This window comes from Delphinapterus leucas, chromosome 10 (assembly GCF_059928025.1).
Source record: "Delphinapterus leucas isolate spDelLeu-1000000601 "Yukka" chromosome 10, BTC_Dleu_Yukka2, whole genome shotgun sequence".
Lineage (NCBI taxonomy): Eukaryota > Metazoa > Chordata > Mammalia > Artiodactyla > Monodontidae > Delphinapterus > Delphinapterus leucas.
In genome coordinates, this window is record NC_143138.1 from 21,828,831 (window position 1) to 21,848,269 (window position 19,439).

General features: G+C 42.7%; 2 protein-coding genes across 2 annotated transcripts; both read left to right on the forward strand.

Annotated features, from left to right (window-relative positions):
* Positions 1-1,413: 1,413 nt before the first annotated feature.
* Positions 1,414-13,746, forward strand: ZKSCAN4 (zinc finger with KRAB and SCAN domains 4). Its single transcript, XM_022562131.2, has 5 exons — positions 1,414-2,144; positions 3,533-3,680; positions 5,331-5,413; positions 6,383-6,506; positions 7,528-13,746. The coding sequence occupies exons 1-5, from the start codon at positions 1,722-1,724 to the stop codon at positions 8,388-8,390; spliced, it is 1,641 nt and encodes a 546-aa protein (XP_022417839.2). The 5' UTR covers positions 1,414-1,721; the 3' UTR covers positions 8,391-13,746.
* A 525-nt stretch (positions 13,747-14,271) lies between these two features.
* NKAPL (NFKB activating protein like) lies at positions 14,272-16,329 on the forward strand. The gene is given in 4 exon segments (XM_022562138.2): positions 14,272-15,115; positions 15,117-15,692; positions 15,695-16,134; positions 16,136-16,329. Coding segments are annotated over 4 exon segments (1,335 nt in total). The 5' UTR covers positions 14,272-14,869; the 3' UTR covers positions 16,209-16,329.
* The last annotated feature ends 3,110 nt before the right edge of the window (positions 16,330-19,439 follow it).

Genomic DNA, 19,439 nt, shown 5'->3' on the forward strand with positions numbered 1-19,439 from the left:
GAGTAAGTGTGCTTGCTAAGCAAGGGTTGGTTGGGGCCCAAAATGGGTTACATAGTTACAAGAGGAGACCTTGAGACCTTAAGGTTGCAGCTGGCAGCTACTAGCAGATACTGTTTTGAGAACAGCTGGTAGTGTCCCTGAGTTTGATACAGTTTAGAAAATTCAGGTTCTCAGTGACGCAGGAACATTTCTGAAACCACATGCACAATGGTTACCCGGTTCCATTTTGGATGCCCGAACCACAGTTTCATATCTTGTCAGAACAAAGAACAAATATCAAACATGACAGGCGTGCATTCCTTCAAGGTTTCAAAAGAGACAGATTAGCACATACACAGCGAGTCAGCATGACCTTGGTGTCTGGGAAGGGACCCTTATCTTCGAAGGAGTAATAGCATTGGCATCATGGGAAGGGTGGGGGGGCATTTATCTCTGTCTTCAAAGTGGAGATTGTGAACAATATGGTAAATGCATTCTTTTTTAATTGTTAGAACAGATGTACACCATATAAGTCAGAATGACTTCCCCATACCTCAACAGGCAAAAATTTCCTCCATCACTATCTACTGTTACTATCCCCATTTATAGATTGGGAAAGTCGGGCACAGAGAGGATAAGTAATTTACCAAGGTCACCCAGCTAGTACGTGGTACAGCCAAGATTACATACCCTTGGCTTGAGAGTCGGCGGATCTAACCACTATTCCAGACCATAAATGAGGGCTGGAAAGAAACAAGAAGAATGAAAGCCCAAGATAGTATGGTCCCTGATGCCAGGGACTAGAGAGTTTCTGATAGTGGGAAGCCTGGAAATCCTGGTTGCCTGAGAGGAAGCCATGGAAAATAGAAAGTGGTAGCTGTTGTGTGTGGAGGGGAAGAGGGACAGAATCTCTAGTTACTTTTGCAGGAGCAATCTCAATGGCTTTGTTGGCAGTTTGCCGCCTACAGTGTGTTAAGGTGAGGACTAGAGTCAGAGATAGGAGGGCTTTCCTTCAAGTAGTTTAGCCTTGAAAGGGAGGGAAGAATGGCAGCTGGAGTGGAGCAAGAGCCAGGGGCAGCCACTGCTTCTCCAAGCAAGTGCCTGGTGATGTGGTCTTCGATGTTTCTGAGAGAAAGGGCATGTCCTCCTGCCTGGTGCTCTGAGGAAGCTCTGCTTTCTACTGAATTTTAGTGTCAATCTTATGCCAGCTCTGTAGTCAAGCTTTACATCAGAGCATGGGGGCGCACAACAGCATCCTCACAGGACTGAAAGATCTAGTCTTATTTCTTATGATACAGAGCCTGTCATCCTTTTTTTCTCCTTCCCCTAACTGCTTCCCTTGAGTGGAGGTAAGGGCATGGTTGCTAACGGGTTAACTCGGGGACAACCACCGAGAGGTGCTTCCTAGAGAGCCCGGGAAGTGGCATTGATTCCCACCGAGGCTTCCTGTGCCCCATCCTCAGTTTTTCTCCAGCATCTGGAATCTGTTCATTCCACCAAGACATCCTTTGGGGTTACTTATTGTGGGATTCGGGGTGGGGTGCAGAGGAGGACGCTGCAAAGGCACGGACTACAGGGGGCAATCTGTGAAGTTGCGCCCCAGGGGTGTCCTGGGCCCCTGGACACGCGGAAGGGGACCACTGCAGTTTTACAGTATAATTGTGATTTCCCACCTTTCAAGAATTTTCCGAAGAAATACAGCTCCCAGCTAGACTGAGGCCCAAGTACTGCCTTGGTCCAGGATGGCTAGAGACTCGAAGGAAAGCGCAGCCTTGGACGCCCAGTCTGCAGAGGACCGGACCGGGATCCTGACCGTGAAGGTGGAGAAGGAGGAAGCCTCCGCCTTGGCTGCTGAGGCGGGCGCCCCAGGCAGCCCAGCTCCGGGCTCCGAGCACTCCCGCCAGCGCTTCCGAGGCTTCCGCTACCCGGAGGCTGAGGGGCCCCGCGAGGCTCTGAGCCGGCTCCGGGAGCTCTGCCGACTGTGGCTGCGGCCAGAGGTGCACACTAAGGAGCAGATCCTGGAGCTGCTGGTGCTGGAGCAGTTCCTGACCATCCTACCGGGGGACCTGCAGAGCTGGGTGCGGAAGAAGCATCCGGAGAGCGGGGAGGAGGTGGTGGTGCTCTTGGAGTATTTGGAGAAGCAGTTGGATGAGCCGATGCCGCAGGTAGAGAGAACAGGTTTAGCCTGTGAAAGCTGTGGTCTGTTTCTTCCTGAAATCTCCAGATCAGAGTGAGGGGCTTTTCTTTAAGATCCAGAAGTTCTCAGTCTCTTTTTGTACCTGAACCCCTTTGCCAGTAAGGTGAAGTCCCTGGACTCCTTCACATAATAGTATTTTTTAAATACATAAGGGAAAATATAAAGGATTTAAAAGAACTCAATTATATTGAAATACAGTTAGCAAAGCATTAAATGTATGATAAAGTTATATATGTGCTTTTTAAAATTAATGCACTAAATATTAACATCTAGAGACAGGCCTAATAACTAGTATTCAAAGTGGCGATGAATGACTTTGACATTTACCTGGTTGTAATGTGGTATGAGGACACCTGCAGTTTCAGTTGGTGGCAGATTCCTGTGTACTGCTTATAACACCTTGGTTTGTTGCTTCCATTCATAATTGAAGGAAATGCTAAATTTTGCTTAGAAGCTAGTAAAAATAAAGTTATTTTTCCTATTCACATTCATGGAATACATGGGAGGGAGTCGGTGGACAACAAGTTGGAAACCCCAGGGTTCATTTTTACTTGCATCTTCCTGAATGTTGTATGAGTCTATTTTCCCTTTGCAGTATTCTGTGTCCTTGTGTGTTCCTTTCAGCGTGTACATAACCAGACCAAAGACTTCTAACCTGTGACCCAGCGACCAAGGTTCTTGAGTAGGCATTAGTGCCCCTTAGCCCTGTAACAGAGAAGAACAGAGAAGAATCATTTCAAGTCTCAGCTTCAGGCTCTTCATTCTTTAGATACGGGAAATTCTAAGCTGCACATGAGCTAATTATTACGAAAGTGACTTGAAAATTAATTAATGACAAATGTCTGGAAGGAAACTTTTATTTAATGAGGACATACCATGTACCAGGCCCTGTGTTAGGTGATTTCACACACTGCGATCTTATTTGCTGGTCTCCAAAACCCTGTAAGCTAGAAATTATTATTTTCATTTTTTAGATAAGAAAACGTATTAGTATTCTCTGAGAACTTAGCCCCAATTCCCAAAGAGTTTTCATAAAAGCACAAATATATATAATGAGGGAGCACAGAGTAATGCTTAAGAGCGTGGGCGCTGGATCCATTCTGCCTGAGCTCCCATCCTAACATTTCTGCTTTTACCTGGGTGACCTTGGGCAAGTTGCTTAAACATTGTGCCTCAGTTTCCCCATTACAAAAATACAGATGATAAAAGTACCTAGCTCATAAGGTTGTTGCGCTCTGCATCAAGTGAGTTGACATTCACAAAGCTCTTAGAAATAGTGCCTGGGAAATAGAAAGTACTAGCACATAGAGAGTGTGGTAGAAGTGTCTGATGAATAAATAAATGAATGACTTCTAGGTCCCAGGTGGTGAACAGGGGCAAGAACTGTTCTGTTGCAAGATGGCAGCGTTGACACCAGCTCAGAGGTCACGAAATACCCAGTTCCAGCCAAGAAAGCCTCCACTCAAGCATGAATCTCTGGGATCCCACTCCCTACCAGACAGAGGTGAGTATTATCTTCTGGGCAGTATGAATTCTGCAGACTTCAACCAATTTTATTTAAGGATCACCTACAAGATCTATTGATAGGTGTCTTATATGCCCCTTGCAGATCTACTTTACTTTGAGACTAATAGGGAAATTTCAAACAATAGTGGAAAGCTTTCCTAACCAAACCTGGACACGGTAAATAAGACTTTATTAAAATTGGTGTTTGGAAGGAGTTGATTTTTGTAGCAACACAGTGATCTCCATTCATTCAACATATATTTCTGGAGGCTCCCTACGTGGTAGCCAGTGTTGTAGGTACCAGGGATAGCATTGTCAGTAGGACAGATTTCTTCCTCCAATGGAACTTACATTCTAGTAAGGAGAATAGCAAATAAATTAATATGATTTCAGATATTGGTGAGTGCTATGAGGAATATAAGGCAGAATATGTAAAGCCAGTCAGAATATTCCAGAATTGTAGGATTTCTACAAACCAAAGAGTATAAATCTTCTAAACCTGTCACTTAGAACAGGGGGAAAATCACTCAGTAGGAAACTGTTATATGTTCCCAAGTGTTCCCCACGTACTGTGAACATCTGGGCAGATTTCCAAGACAAACAACACTGGGATACACCAGCCAACAGGAAATCTTTATTTCTGAACAGAGGTCCTAGCCTAACCTAACTTGTTTCCTGCCTCCAGCAAAGTTCACCTTTCATAGGAAAACCTAAAGTTCCCCTTTACTTCTCTCAAATCTGAGCAAGTTCTATATAGGCAGACTCCCATTTCCTCCTTTCTGGGCCCAGCCTTATCTGACTCCTCTTAGTCTTTCAGAACTAAAGAATAAAGCACCCAGGGCTTCCCTGGTGGCGCAGTGGTTAAGAATCTACCTGCTGATGCAGGGGACATGGGTTCGAGCCCTACTCTGGGAAGATCCCACATGCCGCGGAGCAACTAAGCCCGTGCACCACAACTACTGAGCCTGCGTGCCACAAGTACTGAAGCCCATGTGCCTAGAGCCCGTGCTCTGCAACAAGAGAAGCCACCGCAACGAGAAGCCTGTGCACCGCAACGAAGAGTAGCCCCCACTCGCCACAACTAGAGAAAGTCTGCTCACAGCAACGAAGACCCAATGCAGCCAAAAAAAAAAAAAAAAAGAAAAAAAGAAAAGAATAAAGCACCCAAAGAGCTACTAAAGAAATTTTAACAACAATGAAAATCCTTGGGACTTCCCTGGTGGTCCAGTGCTCAAGACTCCGTGCTTCCACTGCAGGTTGCGCGGGTTCAATCCCTGGTCAGGGAAGTTCCTCATGCTGCGTGGTGCGGCCAAAAAAAGAAACCACAGAAATCCTCTTATTCCCTCTCTCAGCAAAATTCAACATTAAAGGCTCTTCAGATGGAATGCTTTGTTTTGTTTTTATGTTGCTACCACTTCTTACCAAGGATCCAGCCCATCGTTTTGTGCATCTGTGGAGTACATCACATCTCTTCAGGCCGTAGGATTTGAGCTGGCAGGGATCAGGAATTTTGGAAAGACACACTGTATAAACTTCTTTATGGGAATTTATGCAGTTTTTGAACTTGGACTTCACGGCTTACGGAGGCTGAATGCCAGGGAGGTTGAATGTCAGGGTCAATCTCATCCAGAGCTTCTTTCCTTCTTAGTTCTCCAGGTTCCTAGGCTTGCCTCTGGAGGGCGCTGCAGAGAAGATGAAGTGGTAGCCGCCAGGCTTGCCCCAGAGTCCCAGGTGAGGTGGAACCCCTGTCCCTCCCCCAGCACCCAGCACCCTTCCCTGCTGATGGGCTTCCCATCAGATCCCTTTCTCTCCATGCCTCCTCCACCCTCATCCTGGATCTACATGGAGTTTGAGTATTCTCATTTATCCCAAGGTTGCTAATTATCATCTGTCATTATTTTGGTATTCACTTAAGATTTTCCTGTTTCACTCCTAGCTTGGAGACTGTGCTTCCCTGCTCTTCCTAGCCATCTGTTTGGTCAGCTCCTTCATCAAGGAGATTTTCTTCTTCAGCAAGGGAAATTTAGCAAATACAAACTGAAGATTTTGTTGTGATGGTGATGTAGTTTTGTTTTTTTAAGTACCATAAACTGTGCTGCTAGTGAGGGATATAGAGTCATGCCCGCTGCCCTCTAGGAACTTAAACTTGAAGGAGCAGATAAGACATGTGCTTTTAGTCTAAGATTTAATATTACAATTTGAATAGTCTTTACTTAACCTGGATTTTAATTTCTTACCCAGTCTTTCATGTCCTGCTTGAAGATCTCAGTATTTGAGGCTCCGTAGAACCTATTTTCCCTGGTTTTTCCTCACCTCAGACCTAGATTTCACTGTATTTTAAAATCATTAATACAAATAAGCCCCCATCCCCACTTTGCCAAAGCACACCACAAATATTTTGAAAAGTTTGGATATGGTTCCACTCCTTTCACTGCACTGGCCCTTGTTTTTCCAAACCTTTCACCTTCTGGACTGTTTAGATGTTTATATGAAAGTATTGATAATGTGTGTATTTCTTTCCTTTCATGGTTATTTTTTTGACAGAGATGTTATTAGAGATAGGGTTAAGTAGGCATAAGTATGCCATACTTGCTTTTTTGTAAAGAGCTCCTGTAAAGGGGATGCTCCTTCATTGCATGTACCCAGCTTTGGGAGTGATTTTGGACAAGAGGAATTACATGGAATTACTCACTGTTTCAGGGGCTGCTGAAAATGGAAGATGTGGCCCTGACCCTCACTCCTGGATGGACACAGCTGGATTCATCTCAGGTGAACTTCTACAGAGATGAAAGGCAGGAGAACTGTGGCAGCCTGATCTCCTTGGGTAAGACTAATGGGCACTGATTTCTTATAAGGTTTCCTGGCTTCCTTTGTGTATTAGAATCTACTAGGCTGTTAGAAACTGTTTGAATTATGTTTGGAATTAGAACCACCATTTCTGAATCCCAACTACTAACCAGCTGTGTGACTAGTTTATTAACTCTTCTGAGCCTTGCTTTTTTATCTGTCCTGCCAGTGTCCTGGTCAGTTCAGTTTAAGTGGGATGAAGGAGGTACAGCCCTTAGTACAGGTCCAGCTCATAGTAGATGCTCAGTAAATGCTGATTTCTTCCCCTTCCCTTCCTGTTGCTAGCCCTGATAGTGCAGGAGAGCTGAGGGATCTCTTCAGGAAGGGGGCCATGGGACCATAGAGTGAGAGCTAGAAGTGAGCCAGAGATTGAATGCAGAGCCTGGCCTTAGAGATGAGCGTGCAGTGCAGAGGTGCATAAGATTGCCTGGCTTGTCTGAGTTCACATAGCTCACTGGCAGCACAGTGGGGGCTCCAGCTCAGATCTCCCAGCACTGATGCCAGTTTTATTTGGCAGACCCTGCCTCTGCCTGGGGTGCAGCCAGAGATGACTGCACCTTCCAGTCGTCAGTGAGTTCTGAGTTCCTACTTTCCCTGTTTCTCATAGAACATTTCAGAAATCCTTTCACTTGCCTTGTTTACTGTCACCTTCTGCTCAGCCCTTTTAGTATCTAATCCTAAGCACATGGCCCTGCCTTACTTTCTTAGAACTTAGAGCATCTGCATTTATCCCCAGCACAGTCTTCAGGCCTCACCACCTTCCCTCCAATCTCTCCATTCCCAGATTGTACCCTTCTTCCAATGGCCCCATTCTCATTCTCAGGTCTCCCTCCCCAGCACCCCTGTTCTCCCCCTTTATTCCCATCTTTATTCTAATACTTAAATCTTCATCCATGGCATACATAACACCTCTATAATTCTTGCCTCCCTGGGACTCATCACGAAGCTCTCCCCTGTGGCAGGACATAATTGACAGTTGCTGGCCATTTGTTGTTCAGGTGGTGCAGTGCAGACGAAGATCAGGGACCTGCCTCCAGACGAGGACCATCCAGGACAAGAGTCTGGGCAGATGCCATGCCACCTGGGTGAAGCCATTGGCCAGATTCCTGCACGTGCAGAAGCTGGTGCACAGGAGGGCAGGTTACAAAGAAAGCAGAAAAGTGCTGCAGGGAATAGGCGGCATTATTGTCATGAATGTGGAAAGACTTTTGCTCAGAGTTCAGGCCTGACTAAGCACAGGAGAATCCACACTGGGGAGAAACCCTATGAATGTGAGGAGTGTGGCAAGACCTTCATCGGGAGCTCTGCCCTCGTCATTCATCAGAGAGTCCACACTGGGGAGAAACCATATGAGTGTGAGGAATGTGGCAAGGTCTTCAGTCACAGTTCAAACCTTATCAAACACCAGAGAACTCACACCGGGGAGAAGCCCTACGAGTGTGATGACTGCGGGAAAACCTTTAGCCAGAGCTGCAGCCTCCTTGAACATCGCAAGATCCACACTGGGGAGAAGCCATACCAGTGCAATGTGTGCGGCAAAGCCTTTAGGCGCAATTCACATCTCCTGAGACATCAGAGGATCCACGGCGATAAAAACGTTCAGAATCCTGACCATGGAGAGACCTGGGAGAGTCAGGGGAGGATGGGAAGCCAGTGGGAAAATGTTGAGGCTCCCGTGTCTTATAAATGTAATGAGTGTGAGAGAAGTTTCACTAGGAATAGAAGTCTTATTGAGCACCAAAAAATCCACACTGGTGAGAAACCCTATCAGTGTGATACATGCGGAAAAGGCTTCACCCGAACTTCATACCTTATTCAACATCAGAGAAGCCACGCTGGGAAAAAAATTCTGTCTCCATGACCCATGTCTTATATGCCAGAGTTGGTGCTCACTCCTCGTTGAACTGAAGCCACCCTGGAGCCCTTGCTGACTAGAAAATTGTGAGCTGGGCTTTATTTACTCCCACACATCATCAGGTGTTTGTTAGAAAACAGAGACTGGCTGAGGTGAATTATCTTCTACATCTTAGAAGGTGACTGAAAAAAAAAAACTTGTTTGATAAGAGGCTATGGGAGAGTTGTCTGGAAGAGGTCAGACCTGAAATGATTCTTACCTTTTAGACTTAAATGGGCTTCTAGACTGGCTAATTAATCACCCTCGGCCAGCACTTTATGACGTCTCCTGGGTGGATGGCTCTGATTTGGGGGGCTGCTGCTCTGACTGTTCATTTTGCCTATAATGAATTCCTCACCAGTTGGTTGGATCAATGATGTCTTATACCCCCATTGTGCCTTGCATACAGGTGCTATAAACATTTATTAAATATACCAGTGAAACGACCTTCATAGCTCTGAAAATCTAATGTTGTCTAGATTTCTGAGGACTATCTAAGGCCATTTGTGTGGGCTTAGTCTAATTCTCTGAGGTTCTAGATTCTGGGTCTAGAATATTTATCTAGATTCAGATTCTAGTATATTTATTGTCAAATACGTAAGATTGTCATAGTTGGGGTGGAGGAATCCATATTTTTTCACCAGCATAGTAGTTATAGTAAGAATGCCTTAAACAGCTTCTTTATCATTAAGACATTGTGAGACTGCTCCATCTGTACAATTCCAGGCTATAGTCAACGTTAACTACATTAGTTCATATTAATTTTGCTACTCTTTAGGGGGAAACCTTTCACATTCAGGTAAATAAAAATCAATTTACCAAGTCAGATCAAAACTATTATGAATCTTGATGAAAATCCTATGATGCGAGAATTCCCTGGCTGTCCAGTGGTTAGGACTTCACACTGCCACTGCTGAGGGCCCAGGTTCAATTCTTAGTTCGGGAACTAAAATCCCACAGGCTGTGCAGCCAAAAAAATTTAAAAATTAAGAAAAAAATATCCTATGATCCTCAACAGCTTGTTTCTCACCTTTCGGTTATCTTGGGCCTAACCAAGTGCCAAGACACCATCTATATCCCTCTCTCCCAACTTAAAGTCAAGTGTGCATGAAAGCTCATGCCAGCTAAGCTTAAACTCCCTCCAGGTCAGAGGATTCACACCAAACGTTTATAACAAGTATTGTTCATGTTTTTAAAACTGCCCTGTGGTTGGGGAGAGGGAGATTGGGTCAGAGGCAGCCAATGTTGATAGAGACCCAAGTATGGGCAGTAGGAGAAAATGTATCTTTTCAGAAACACATTGGGAGTCCTGGGTATCTGACCAAAACGATTCCACAACATTCAGAGTATCAACCTGTGAAGTCAAGACTCTCAAGAATTTCATGATATCTCCTGTTTTCACCCAGATCACCTTCTGCTAAGTTCTTCAGAGACTGCTACCTTCTTCGTAGGTGCCTGAGTGCCCATCCCCAGCTTCCAGCTTTAACAAGAATGGGTTCTGCCTCTGAGGAAATCGTCCCCAGCATAGCGTTTTCTTCTGTTCTCAAGTACCCTTGCTGGATTCCTGCTCTGAAGTACCCCTGGCTGACTAGGGACTTTGCAAACTGTGGGGCTCTTCCTTTATCATTTCCCTACAATCTTTCATTGCCTTCATTATCCTCTTGTTGCAGTATAATTTAAAACTTTAGTGTTCTAAAATCCTGTAGACGTCCTCCAGTTAATCTTTTCTAGCCTTTTAAAATTTCCTTTTAAATTAACCGTATTTTTGTTACCTCCGCAAAGCTAGCCATTTCCTCTTATCTCCTTATCTTTATTTTTCCTAAATATTTGCTAATAGCCCTGATCTTAAACATTGTTTATTTTTCTTTGGTGTTTGTTCCTTATGTCATGTAAAGAGATACATATAAAGCCTTTTACAAACCAGAAAACATTATACACTTAATAAGTATAATTTATTGAGATTAACAAAGGAACACTGCACCTCCTTTCACTCTTTCTGCTCCTTCCAAACCTAAAAGACTTCTCCATAGAGGAAGGAAAGATTATAGAAAACTACTTTTGAGTGCCTACTATGCCTGACAATGAAAGCAATAAAGCATACACACACACATGCATACATACTTGGGCTTAAGCTTTCAGTATAGTAATATTGATAAGACTTGCACATAAAAATAAGACAGTGCCATGGTAAATAACTTGTGAGTGGTGAACTGAATGCTGTGGAAGTTCAGAGGAGGGAAAGGTTACTTCTGGCTGTGTGCTATTGCATGGACAGGGTGACATGTTAGCTGAAAAGACTAAAGGAGTTTGTCAAATTTAGTAACTAAGGCAAGTTTGAAGAGATACATACATTGTAGCGGCCTTCAGTGCCGGAGCAAGGGGCTGAAATTTTATTCAGTAACACTGGGGAGCCACTGACATTTTATGATAAAAATATTATTTAGGAAACTATCTGGCATTATTGTATAATTTCAGATTAAAAAGTTACTTTGCTGATAGGCTTTTAGACACCCCACTTTTGTATATAACAAATGTGTGTTTATAAGTAAGTGAATTATAAAATGGGTTTAACTCTAGCCTATTTAAAAGGATGGTCAAAAAAATTATTTTCAGATGAAATTAGACCCCATAAAATAAGCTGCTTAGTTAGATATAAGCAGTATATAAAGTGGAATAAAACGTCACTTTTCATGCTTTTAAAAATTGTATTTAGGAATTTTAGTGTCAATTAGCCATTCTGTTGGATTGGCCAAAAAGTTCATTGGGGTTTTGGAAGTTTTTGGCCAATCCAATACTTCACTTCTCCAATTGAAACAATGCTGAAATCCCCCATTTTCTTTCTTTTTCCTTTTCATTAATAAGTAACTAATTATAGCTATTTTTTCTACTTGGGTAGAATGAACAGTTACAATGAAAAGAGATTTTTGATGAATAGCCCTCCTAGATGGGTTCTTAATTTTGGTAAAGATGTGTGTATTCCTGCAGAAGATTCTGTTTCTTTTCCTTCTCCGGCTGCGTTGGGTCTTCGTTGCTGAGCACGGGCTTACTCTACTTGCGGGTGAGCGGGGGCTACTCTTTGTTGCGGTGCATGGGCTTCTCATCGTGGTGGCTTCTCTTGTTGCAGAGCATGGGCTCTAGGCGCCTGGGCTTCAGTTATGGTGCGGGGGCTCAGTAGTAGTGGCTCACGGGCTCTAGAGCATAGGCTCAGTAGTTGTAGCACACGGGCTTAGTTGCTCCGGGGCACGTGGAATCTTCCCATGTCCCCTTCATTGGCAGGCGGATTCTTAACCACTGCGCCACCAGGGAAGTCCCTCTTCCTCCTCCTTTAGTGGGAAAAAAAATAGTAGGAGTGCCAACTTACCTCACAGGCTTGTGAGGATCTGCTCATACAAATAAGAAGTGCTGGATAAATAATCTGAAAACGTTAATATTGATAGAGAAATGGAGGTTAAACACTTTGTTAGCCAAAACCTCTATATATTGGAATGACAATTGTTTAATAGTAAAGGCTCTCTAAAAAAAGTGTCCTGACACAAGCATGTGACAGTGTTGATCTTATCTTGTAGTGATGTCCCAAATCATCTGTGCGGTTCCATCTCAATTATTCATAATGAGAACTTTACTCAGTAAACTTAATTTGTCTACTTTTCTCTAAACACACTATTTAGTCTATCTTTTGTTACTCCTTGTGATAGCTAAAATTGGGTCTGACGAATTCAAATGCAGGAACTTTTTTTCAGTCAGCTCTGTAGATGTGGTACCTGTTTTGTACGTTTTAAATGGAGTTGCTGCTACAGAAATATCTGGGGATGACTACTTTCCTGTGGACATTTTTTGTTAACATAACATTTTATTGTAGAAATATCCTTTTATTTCTGCATCTACCCACATTTCTCACTTTGTCTGTAGCATTAGCAAGTCCTTTCTATTTACCACATCAATCTAAGACCTTGGAATTTGAACATAGCAAGTGCTCCTGGTCTCCTTTCCCAATTAATGGCTGAATACTGTGATATATTCCTGCCTGTTCCGTGTATTTCGTTTATTAGGAATTGGGTTGTCATCCAAAATCCTCTGCACAACTTTCCAAATTCCCATTTTTATTCGAATTTCTAAGCTACTTCAAGATTTTTAAGGGTCTAGGAAAAAAAAATCTGAACAACCCAAATGTAACTTATTTGTATAATAGTAATAAACCATGTGATTATTCCTTTCATCTCAGCAAATTCTTAAACAGCTAACACATTGCATAATTTCCAAGCTGTCAGAAAATAACTATAGTTTCAGGTATTAACTAAAGTGTTAAAACTTTTAACCGTTTTCTTCCCTCTGTTCCTCACCAATTCTGCCCATCAGCATTGGGATCCTCGGAAATGAAGTTTGTAGCCTTTCAGACCCGCTACAGCAGGGGGTATAGAAGGGCTGAGACATATGTGTGAGATAAATGACAGGCTTACCAGAGCATCCTTAGCCCCTAGCAGAGTTCCTATTAAATGAGTGAATCTGGAAATTGATCCAGCTTGTTCTTTTGTATTATTTGTGAAATAAAATTCATATTTTATGGCAAGACAAGGAAAACTTAAACATAAAAAATTTTCTCTGGGGACTTCCCTGGCGGTCCAGTGGTTAAGACTCTGCATTTCCACTGCAGGGGGCCTGGGTCCGATCCCTGGTCGGGGAACTAAGATCCTGCATGCCGCGTGGTGTGGCCAAAAGAAAAAAAAATTTTTTTTTCTCTGCCCTTTGGCCTCCTCTCTTTCCTCTACTGTGCATTGTGTATCTGCATTATGCATCAACCAAACCTCCCCATCAGCAGAAATACCTGTTCAACCATAAAGAGAAACATTCTAGCACCAACAAGGTACTCCTTAAAAGGTAGCATTCCTTCTTAATGGGAAAAAAGCCCCTTAAAATGAAATGTAGAGAAAAGCTCTCTCTCCATGTTTGGGCCTCTGTCATCATTAGAAAAATTCACTCTGGAGTTAGTTTATAAATGTGATCATATTGTCTATGGCGCTGCTTTTGCTCTACAATGGCAGCATCCCAATTAAGCAAAATGTTATTTTCTCAAAAAATTTTTTTCATTCTTCCCATCAGAAGACCTGTATTACGAAAAATTGTACTCAATTATTATAGTTTGAATAAGATAATTATATTTCATTAATAAAAATGTGTGGAAATTTGTTTTCTGTCTTATTATATAAGTGCATATGTAATATCCTCAATTTTGTCTCTTGGTCCACAAAGTCTAAAATATTTACTATTGGCCTTTTACAGAAAAAGTTTGCTAATCCCTGTTCTAGATCATAGTTTTCTTAAGGAACAAAACTATATTCTAAAACTAATTTTCCCATATATTATCTGAAAGAGATATTCCATCAATCAATCAATATTTGAAAACCCCATCTAATACTAAGTGGCTTAATTTTATCCAAAAGAATATTTTTTTACATATAATATGACATTTTTACTTACAGAGAATCTGTAATACTTTATCCATTGTGATATTTTCACCATACATGTGACCATTCATTTTTAATACTCCCTCCTATTTGCCAGTTCCTAAGGTAGCATAGTTTATGGCAGGGCACCATGCCAGTCCTTGTCTCCTTCAATCACATTACTAAAATTTTACTTAGATCAAATGACCTCATTTGGTTCTATTTAATTAATCCATTTTATTCATTTAGACGCCTAGCATCAGGAAAGCACCATTCCTAAGTTCTGACTTAACTTTTCTGTCACTTTCCAAGTCTGTCAACTAACTGAGCAGGTCAACTTAACTATAGAGAACCAAGATGATGGTAATGTCTATGCACATTTAAGATCCAGGGGAAGTAATCTTGCATGAAATGTTTGCCATTTTAGAGAGTAAACAAAGTGTGTGCAGAACGTGGTTCCCAAACAACAGTTTCTGAAAAGCTCAACTAGATAAGGAGACATCTACAAGCCTGGGTTAGATGCTTTCCTGTGTTTTGCGAATTTAAGAATACAAATCATGACTCCAGTCCTCACTTAACTCAGGCTGAGCTCAAACTTTGATTTTAAAATAAGTTCGGGGTCTTGCTTCCAAGTGGGATTTGGTAGTCATTAATAAACGTAAACGTATCTCTGCCATGAAGATGGTGGACAAGGTCCTTTTTAAGGAGTTAACAAGAGGAGCGTGAGAAGTAGGGAAACTTCACCAAGGGGTAAAGATAAAGAGGGCGGAAGTGAGAATGATAGGAGAGAGGGTATCAAAATGCTTAACAGCAAGTAACCATGTAGAGAAGGGAGTGTTTGAACAGTACAGGGATTCACTGATGCGAATTCCTCTTTTTACGTTCCCACGGGGCTCAGGATGGGGAATGTAAATCCTGACAACAGGCGCGGCCACGCCCCCTTTATCCGCTCTTGCGAAGAGGCCACCACGCAGCCTCAACCAAAACAGGGGCCTCACAGCCCACATGCTGATTGGGTTTTCTTCTGGCAAGCGCCGGAAGCGGAAGTCGTGCGCCCGACCGTTGCTAGAGCGCTTGCGTGGCCGGAAATCGCCGTCAGTTCCGGTCTTTGTAGTAAGTGCCCTTGTGAAAGCGTGGCTCATGGTGCCAGTGTCCTGGTCGCGCTACCCCGAGGACACCCCAGCCTCTAGGAGACGGCGACGCAGCTCGTCGGGGAGCCTGCCTTCCGCGCAGACCAGACCATCCCCGTGGGGGCAGCCGTTCCCAATCCCACTCGCACTCCCGCGGCCGCGAGGGCCTCAGGCCTCAGTGGGGTGGGTCGGGCGTCGGCGCTCCTTGTACCTTTAGCCGCTCTGGATCTCGGGAGCGGCCCACCGGGCTCCGCAACTACGCTTTCTCGTCCTCTTCTGTCTACTATGGCGGATACCGCTACCATCACCACCACTATGCGGGCGACAGGCAGTGGGCGGAAGACTATGAGGAGGAGGAGGAGAGCTATCGTCAGGGGAGGCTGAAAGAGAGAGAAAGGACTGGGGAGTTGGGAGCACCCGAGGTGTGGGGGCTGTCTCCAGAGTTTCCTGAGCCAGATTCTGGTGAACACAGCCCAGTTGAGGATGAAGAGGTAAAGACTAAGAAGAACAGCAGTTCACGTTCCCGCTCCGAAGAAAAAAGGAAAAAGGCCAGTCGTTCAAAAAATAAGAAAAGAAAGAAAAAGTCCAAAGGAAAACAGAGAAAATATTCTGATAACAGCGACAGTAATTCAGACTACGACACTAGCTCTGATGATGATAAAAAGAGAGCAACAAAATCCAAGAAGAAAGAGAAGAAAAACACAGAGCTAAAAAGCCCAAGAAAAAGACGAAGAAGACTAAAAAAGAATCCAGTGTCAAAAGCTGTAAGGATTCAGAAGGGGAGTTGCCAGAAGATATCTGGATTGAGCAGTCAAAGATTGCAGATAACATGGCTCTAATAGGTCCAGAGGCACCTATAATACACACCTCTCAAGATGAGGAACCTTTGAACTATGGCCATGCTCTGCTTCCAGGTGAAGGTGCAGCTGTGGCTGAGTATGTAAAAGCTGGAAAGCGTATCCCATGAAGAGGTGAAATTGGGCTGAGAAGTGAAGAGATTGCTTCTTTTGAATGCTTAGGTTATGTTATGAGTGGTAGCAGGCATTGCAGAATGGAGGCTGTGCGACTGCGTAAAGAGAACCAGATCTATAGTGCTGATGAGAAGAGAGCCCTTGCATCCTTTAACCAAGAAGAAAGACGGAAGAGAGAATAAGATTCTAGCTAGTTTCAGAGAGATGGTGTACCGAAAGACAAAAAGGAAAGATGACAAATAACTTTTGTTCTATAGCTGGACTTTTAAGAATTTTATCTGACCAAAATTAAAAGACTTTATGATGCTGCTGTACCTACTATAAGTTCCTCAAGAAAAAACTGCTTTTTGAGATCTCTTTAGCAATTTATTTTTTGTTATTTTTAATTTTAAAAGTAAAATGTGCACGTTTTTAAAAATATTCAAACACTACAGGAGAAAAGTCAGTAAAATGTAAGTCTTTTACCCCAGTCCCTGATCCTTCTCCCCAAAGAAATCTCTTTTTGGAATCTTCTATATCTGTCCATAAGTTCCGTGTATATACAAGCATGTATGTTGCAGGCTAAAAATTGGATCTATTAACCTGAAGGGTTTTTTGTTTTTTTCCCTGTTGCTCTGACTTTTCTCTCTTTGAGGGCTTCATTGCCTCATGGAGCCGTTCATTTACCCCAGGGAGAACCAGAAGAACCCCAGAAAGAACAAAGGATTCAATTGAGTGTATATTTCTGGTTTCCATTTAACACTGAGTTAAAAAGTAGAGGTTTATTGGCTCATTTTCCTCTTCAGGCTGGTTTCCCTTAAATAACGAAAAGGCTGCCAAAGCTCCTGAGTTTGGTTGTATATTTTCCTGGTCCACCTATGAAGAGAGAACATTTTTGTCCTGGCATTCCAAACAAGAATACTGAGATGCAGCCTAATTAGATTAGCTTAGGTCACATGCCCTTCCTCACAAAAGGAATTGTTGCAAGGGAAATAGAACGGCCTACTCCTGAATCTGCAGGTTTTGTCACCCTAATGGGCTACATGGGCAAGGAATGGATACCTGAGTGAAAATCAGAGTAATGTTGGGAAGGGGGGGTAGGCAACCAACAAATGCTCACTACAGTTTTGAATGATTTTTTTAAAAATATAGAATAGAGAGTACAGGTGCTGAAAGCCAAAGTTTTCTTGAAGAAAAGCTTGGCTTTGACTTAGAAGCCAAGTACCTGATTGAAGGGGTGATAGGATTTATCCATAAAAATAGATATAAAAAAGATAACGATCCAGAGTGCTTGAGTATTCCAAAGAGTAGATTAGGCACCAGCTAGGCTAGGAGGAGAAAGAACAAAATGAGAATAAAGGAGGAGCTCATGAAAAGGAGATCAGATCAGGTGGGACCAGGTGGACAAGAGAGTTAGCATTGAGAGACTGGCTAGCACCAATGCTGGAAAAGACTTTTAGAGTGAGCTCCACTCATGTTCTGTGGTAAGGCTTTTGTTGTCATCCAGTGACATCTTCCTGAACTCTGAGACTTCAGCGCTAACCAAACTAATTTGGATATGCCCCTTTTCAAGGCTCAAGACCCTGGTAACCCCACAGAGCTGAAGGAGAAGGAGTGCAGTTCTAGAATCTGGCAGGACAGAGTGATGTAGAAGGGCACTTTTACCCCAGTACGTGACTTGATTGACACTGGACCACACTACCTTGAGATTTTCCCCAAAGAGAGTTGGGTGAAAGCCGCCTTGTTACATATGTATATTTCCATTTTTAGAAACAAACCATACCGCACTATACAGATGGATCTATACCTTGCTTTTTTCACTAAACAATATATATTGGAGATATTTTATATCAATGCATGTAAATCTATCTCTTTTTAATGACTTTATAATATTCTATTGTATGGAAGAACCATGTTTTATCCAATGTTTAAGATGTTTTCTGTATTTTGGTATTATACAATACTTGCAGTGAAAATCTTTGTGGATGTATGAGAGTATTATCTATAGCATACTCATCTAGAAATAGAATTAATTATTGGGTCAAAAGTCCTTTGGGTCATCTAAAAATGGCCATCTAGAAGTGGAATTATTAAATCAAAGGGAAGATATTTATAAGTGCTTTCTATGTGCTAGGCGCTATAGCAGATATTAGGGATAAACCAAACAGCAAGTTAGGCTTGATCCCTGCCATCAAAGAATTTTACATGCTACTGGGATACTTGTAACTCATGGCTGTAATGCAACAGTGCCTCTGATCATATAGAAAAGGAAGCTTTTATTTTAAATATCCTATGAATGGACCTGATGGAAACATATAGACGACCGTTTTGTTTACAAAAATGAGGATAATCCTGGAAAATGAAAATCTCAAGTTCGAAAATTGATTTGTATTATTAGTGAAATGTAGCTCTGTCCTGGTAAAAATTGCATTTTGATTTGTTCTCACCTTATCTACCTCTACCCCTTCCAAAAGATACAAACAGACTACATAAAAATGCACACCTTGAATTTTTGTTGAAAAACTTGTTTGTCAAGCTACATTAAGTGTATTTATTTTCATGGGATAAACAACGCAATGCCAATAATCTCAGCCTTGATAATATGAGTGACATTTAAGAAGCCAGCCATGGTAGGGAGTTTGAAAGGGGGTAAATGAATTAGAATACATTTACTTCCTTTTAAAATTAAAATTTATGTTTACTCCTTGCATAATTTTTTGGGGGGAAAGCACTAATTTTTAAATTTGAAAAATCAGTTGTATGTTTTCCCTTCAGGACAGAATATTAACTTCTAATTAGTAAAATATTTGCATTGACTGGATTTGTTAGCCTAAGGAAAAGTTTGTTTTTTGTTTTTTTGTGTGTGGTACGCGGGCCTCTCACTGTTGTGGCCTCTCCCGTTGCGCAGCACAGGCTCCGGATGCGCAGGCTCAGCGGCCATGGCTCACAGGCCCAGCCGCCCCGCGGCACGTGGGATCGTTGCGGACCGGGGCACGAACCCGTGTCTCCTGCATCGGCAGGCGGACTCGCAATCACTGCGCCACCAGGGAAACCCAGGAAAAGCTTTTAAGTAAATATATTTTACTTTAATTTTTTTTTTTTTTTTTTTTTGTGGTACGCGGGCCTCTCACTGTTGTGGCCTCTCCCGTTGCGGAGCACAGGCTCCGGACGCGCCGGCTCAGAGGCCATGGCTGACGGGCCCAGCCGCTCCGCGGCATGTGCCACCAGGGAAGCCCTACTTTAACTTTTAAAAGATATTTTCGAGCTCTGACCCTCAAGGAGAAGATAACTCTCCTGATGATAGAATTTTTTTTTCTTTCCTGTTATGAAAATTTCAGGCTTGAAACAATATGAATTATGACATAAAACCATGGTTAGGATGATATTTGTTTCAAAATTATCAATGATGAAACCAAAGTTTGTTCAGGTTTTTTAAAGGGTTTATTTTGTTCACAGACTATAAAAATACAGTTTGTGATGAGGTGGGCAAGAGAG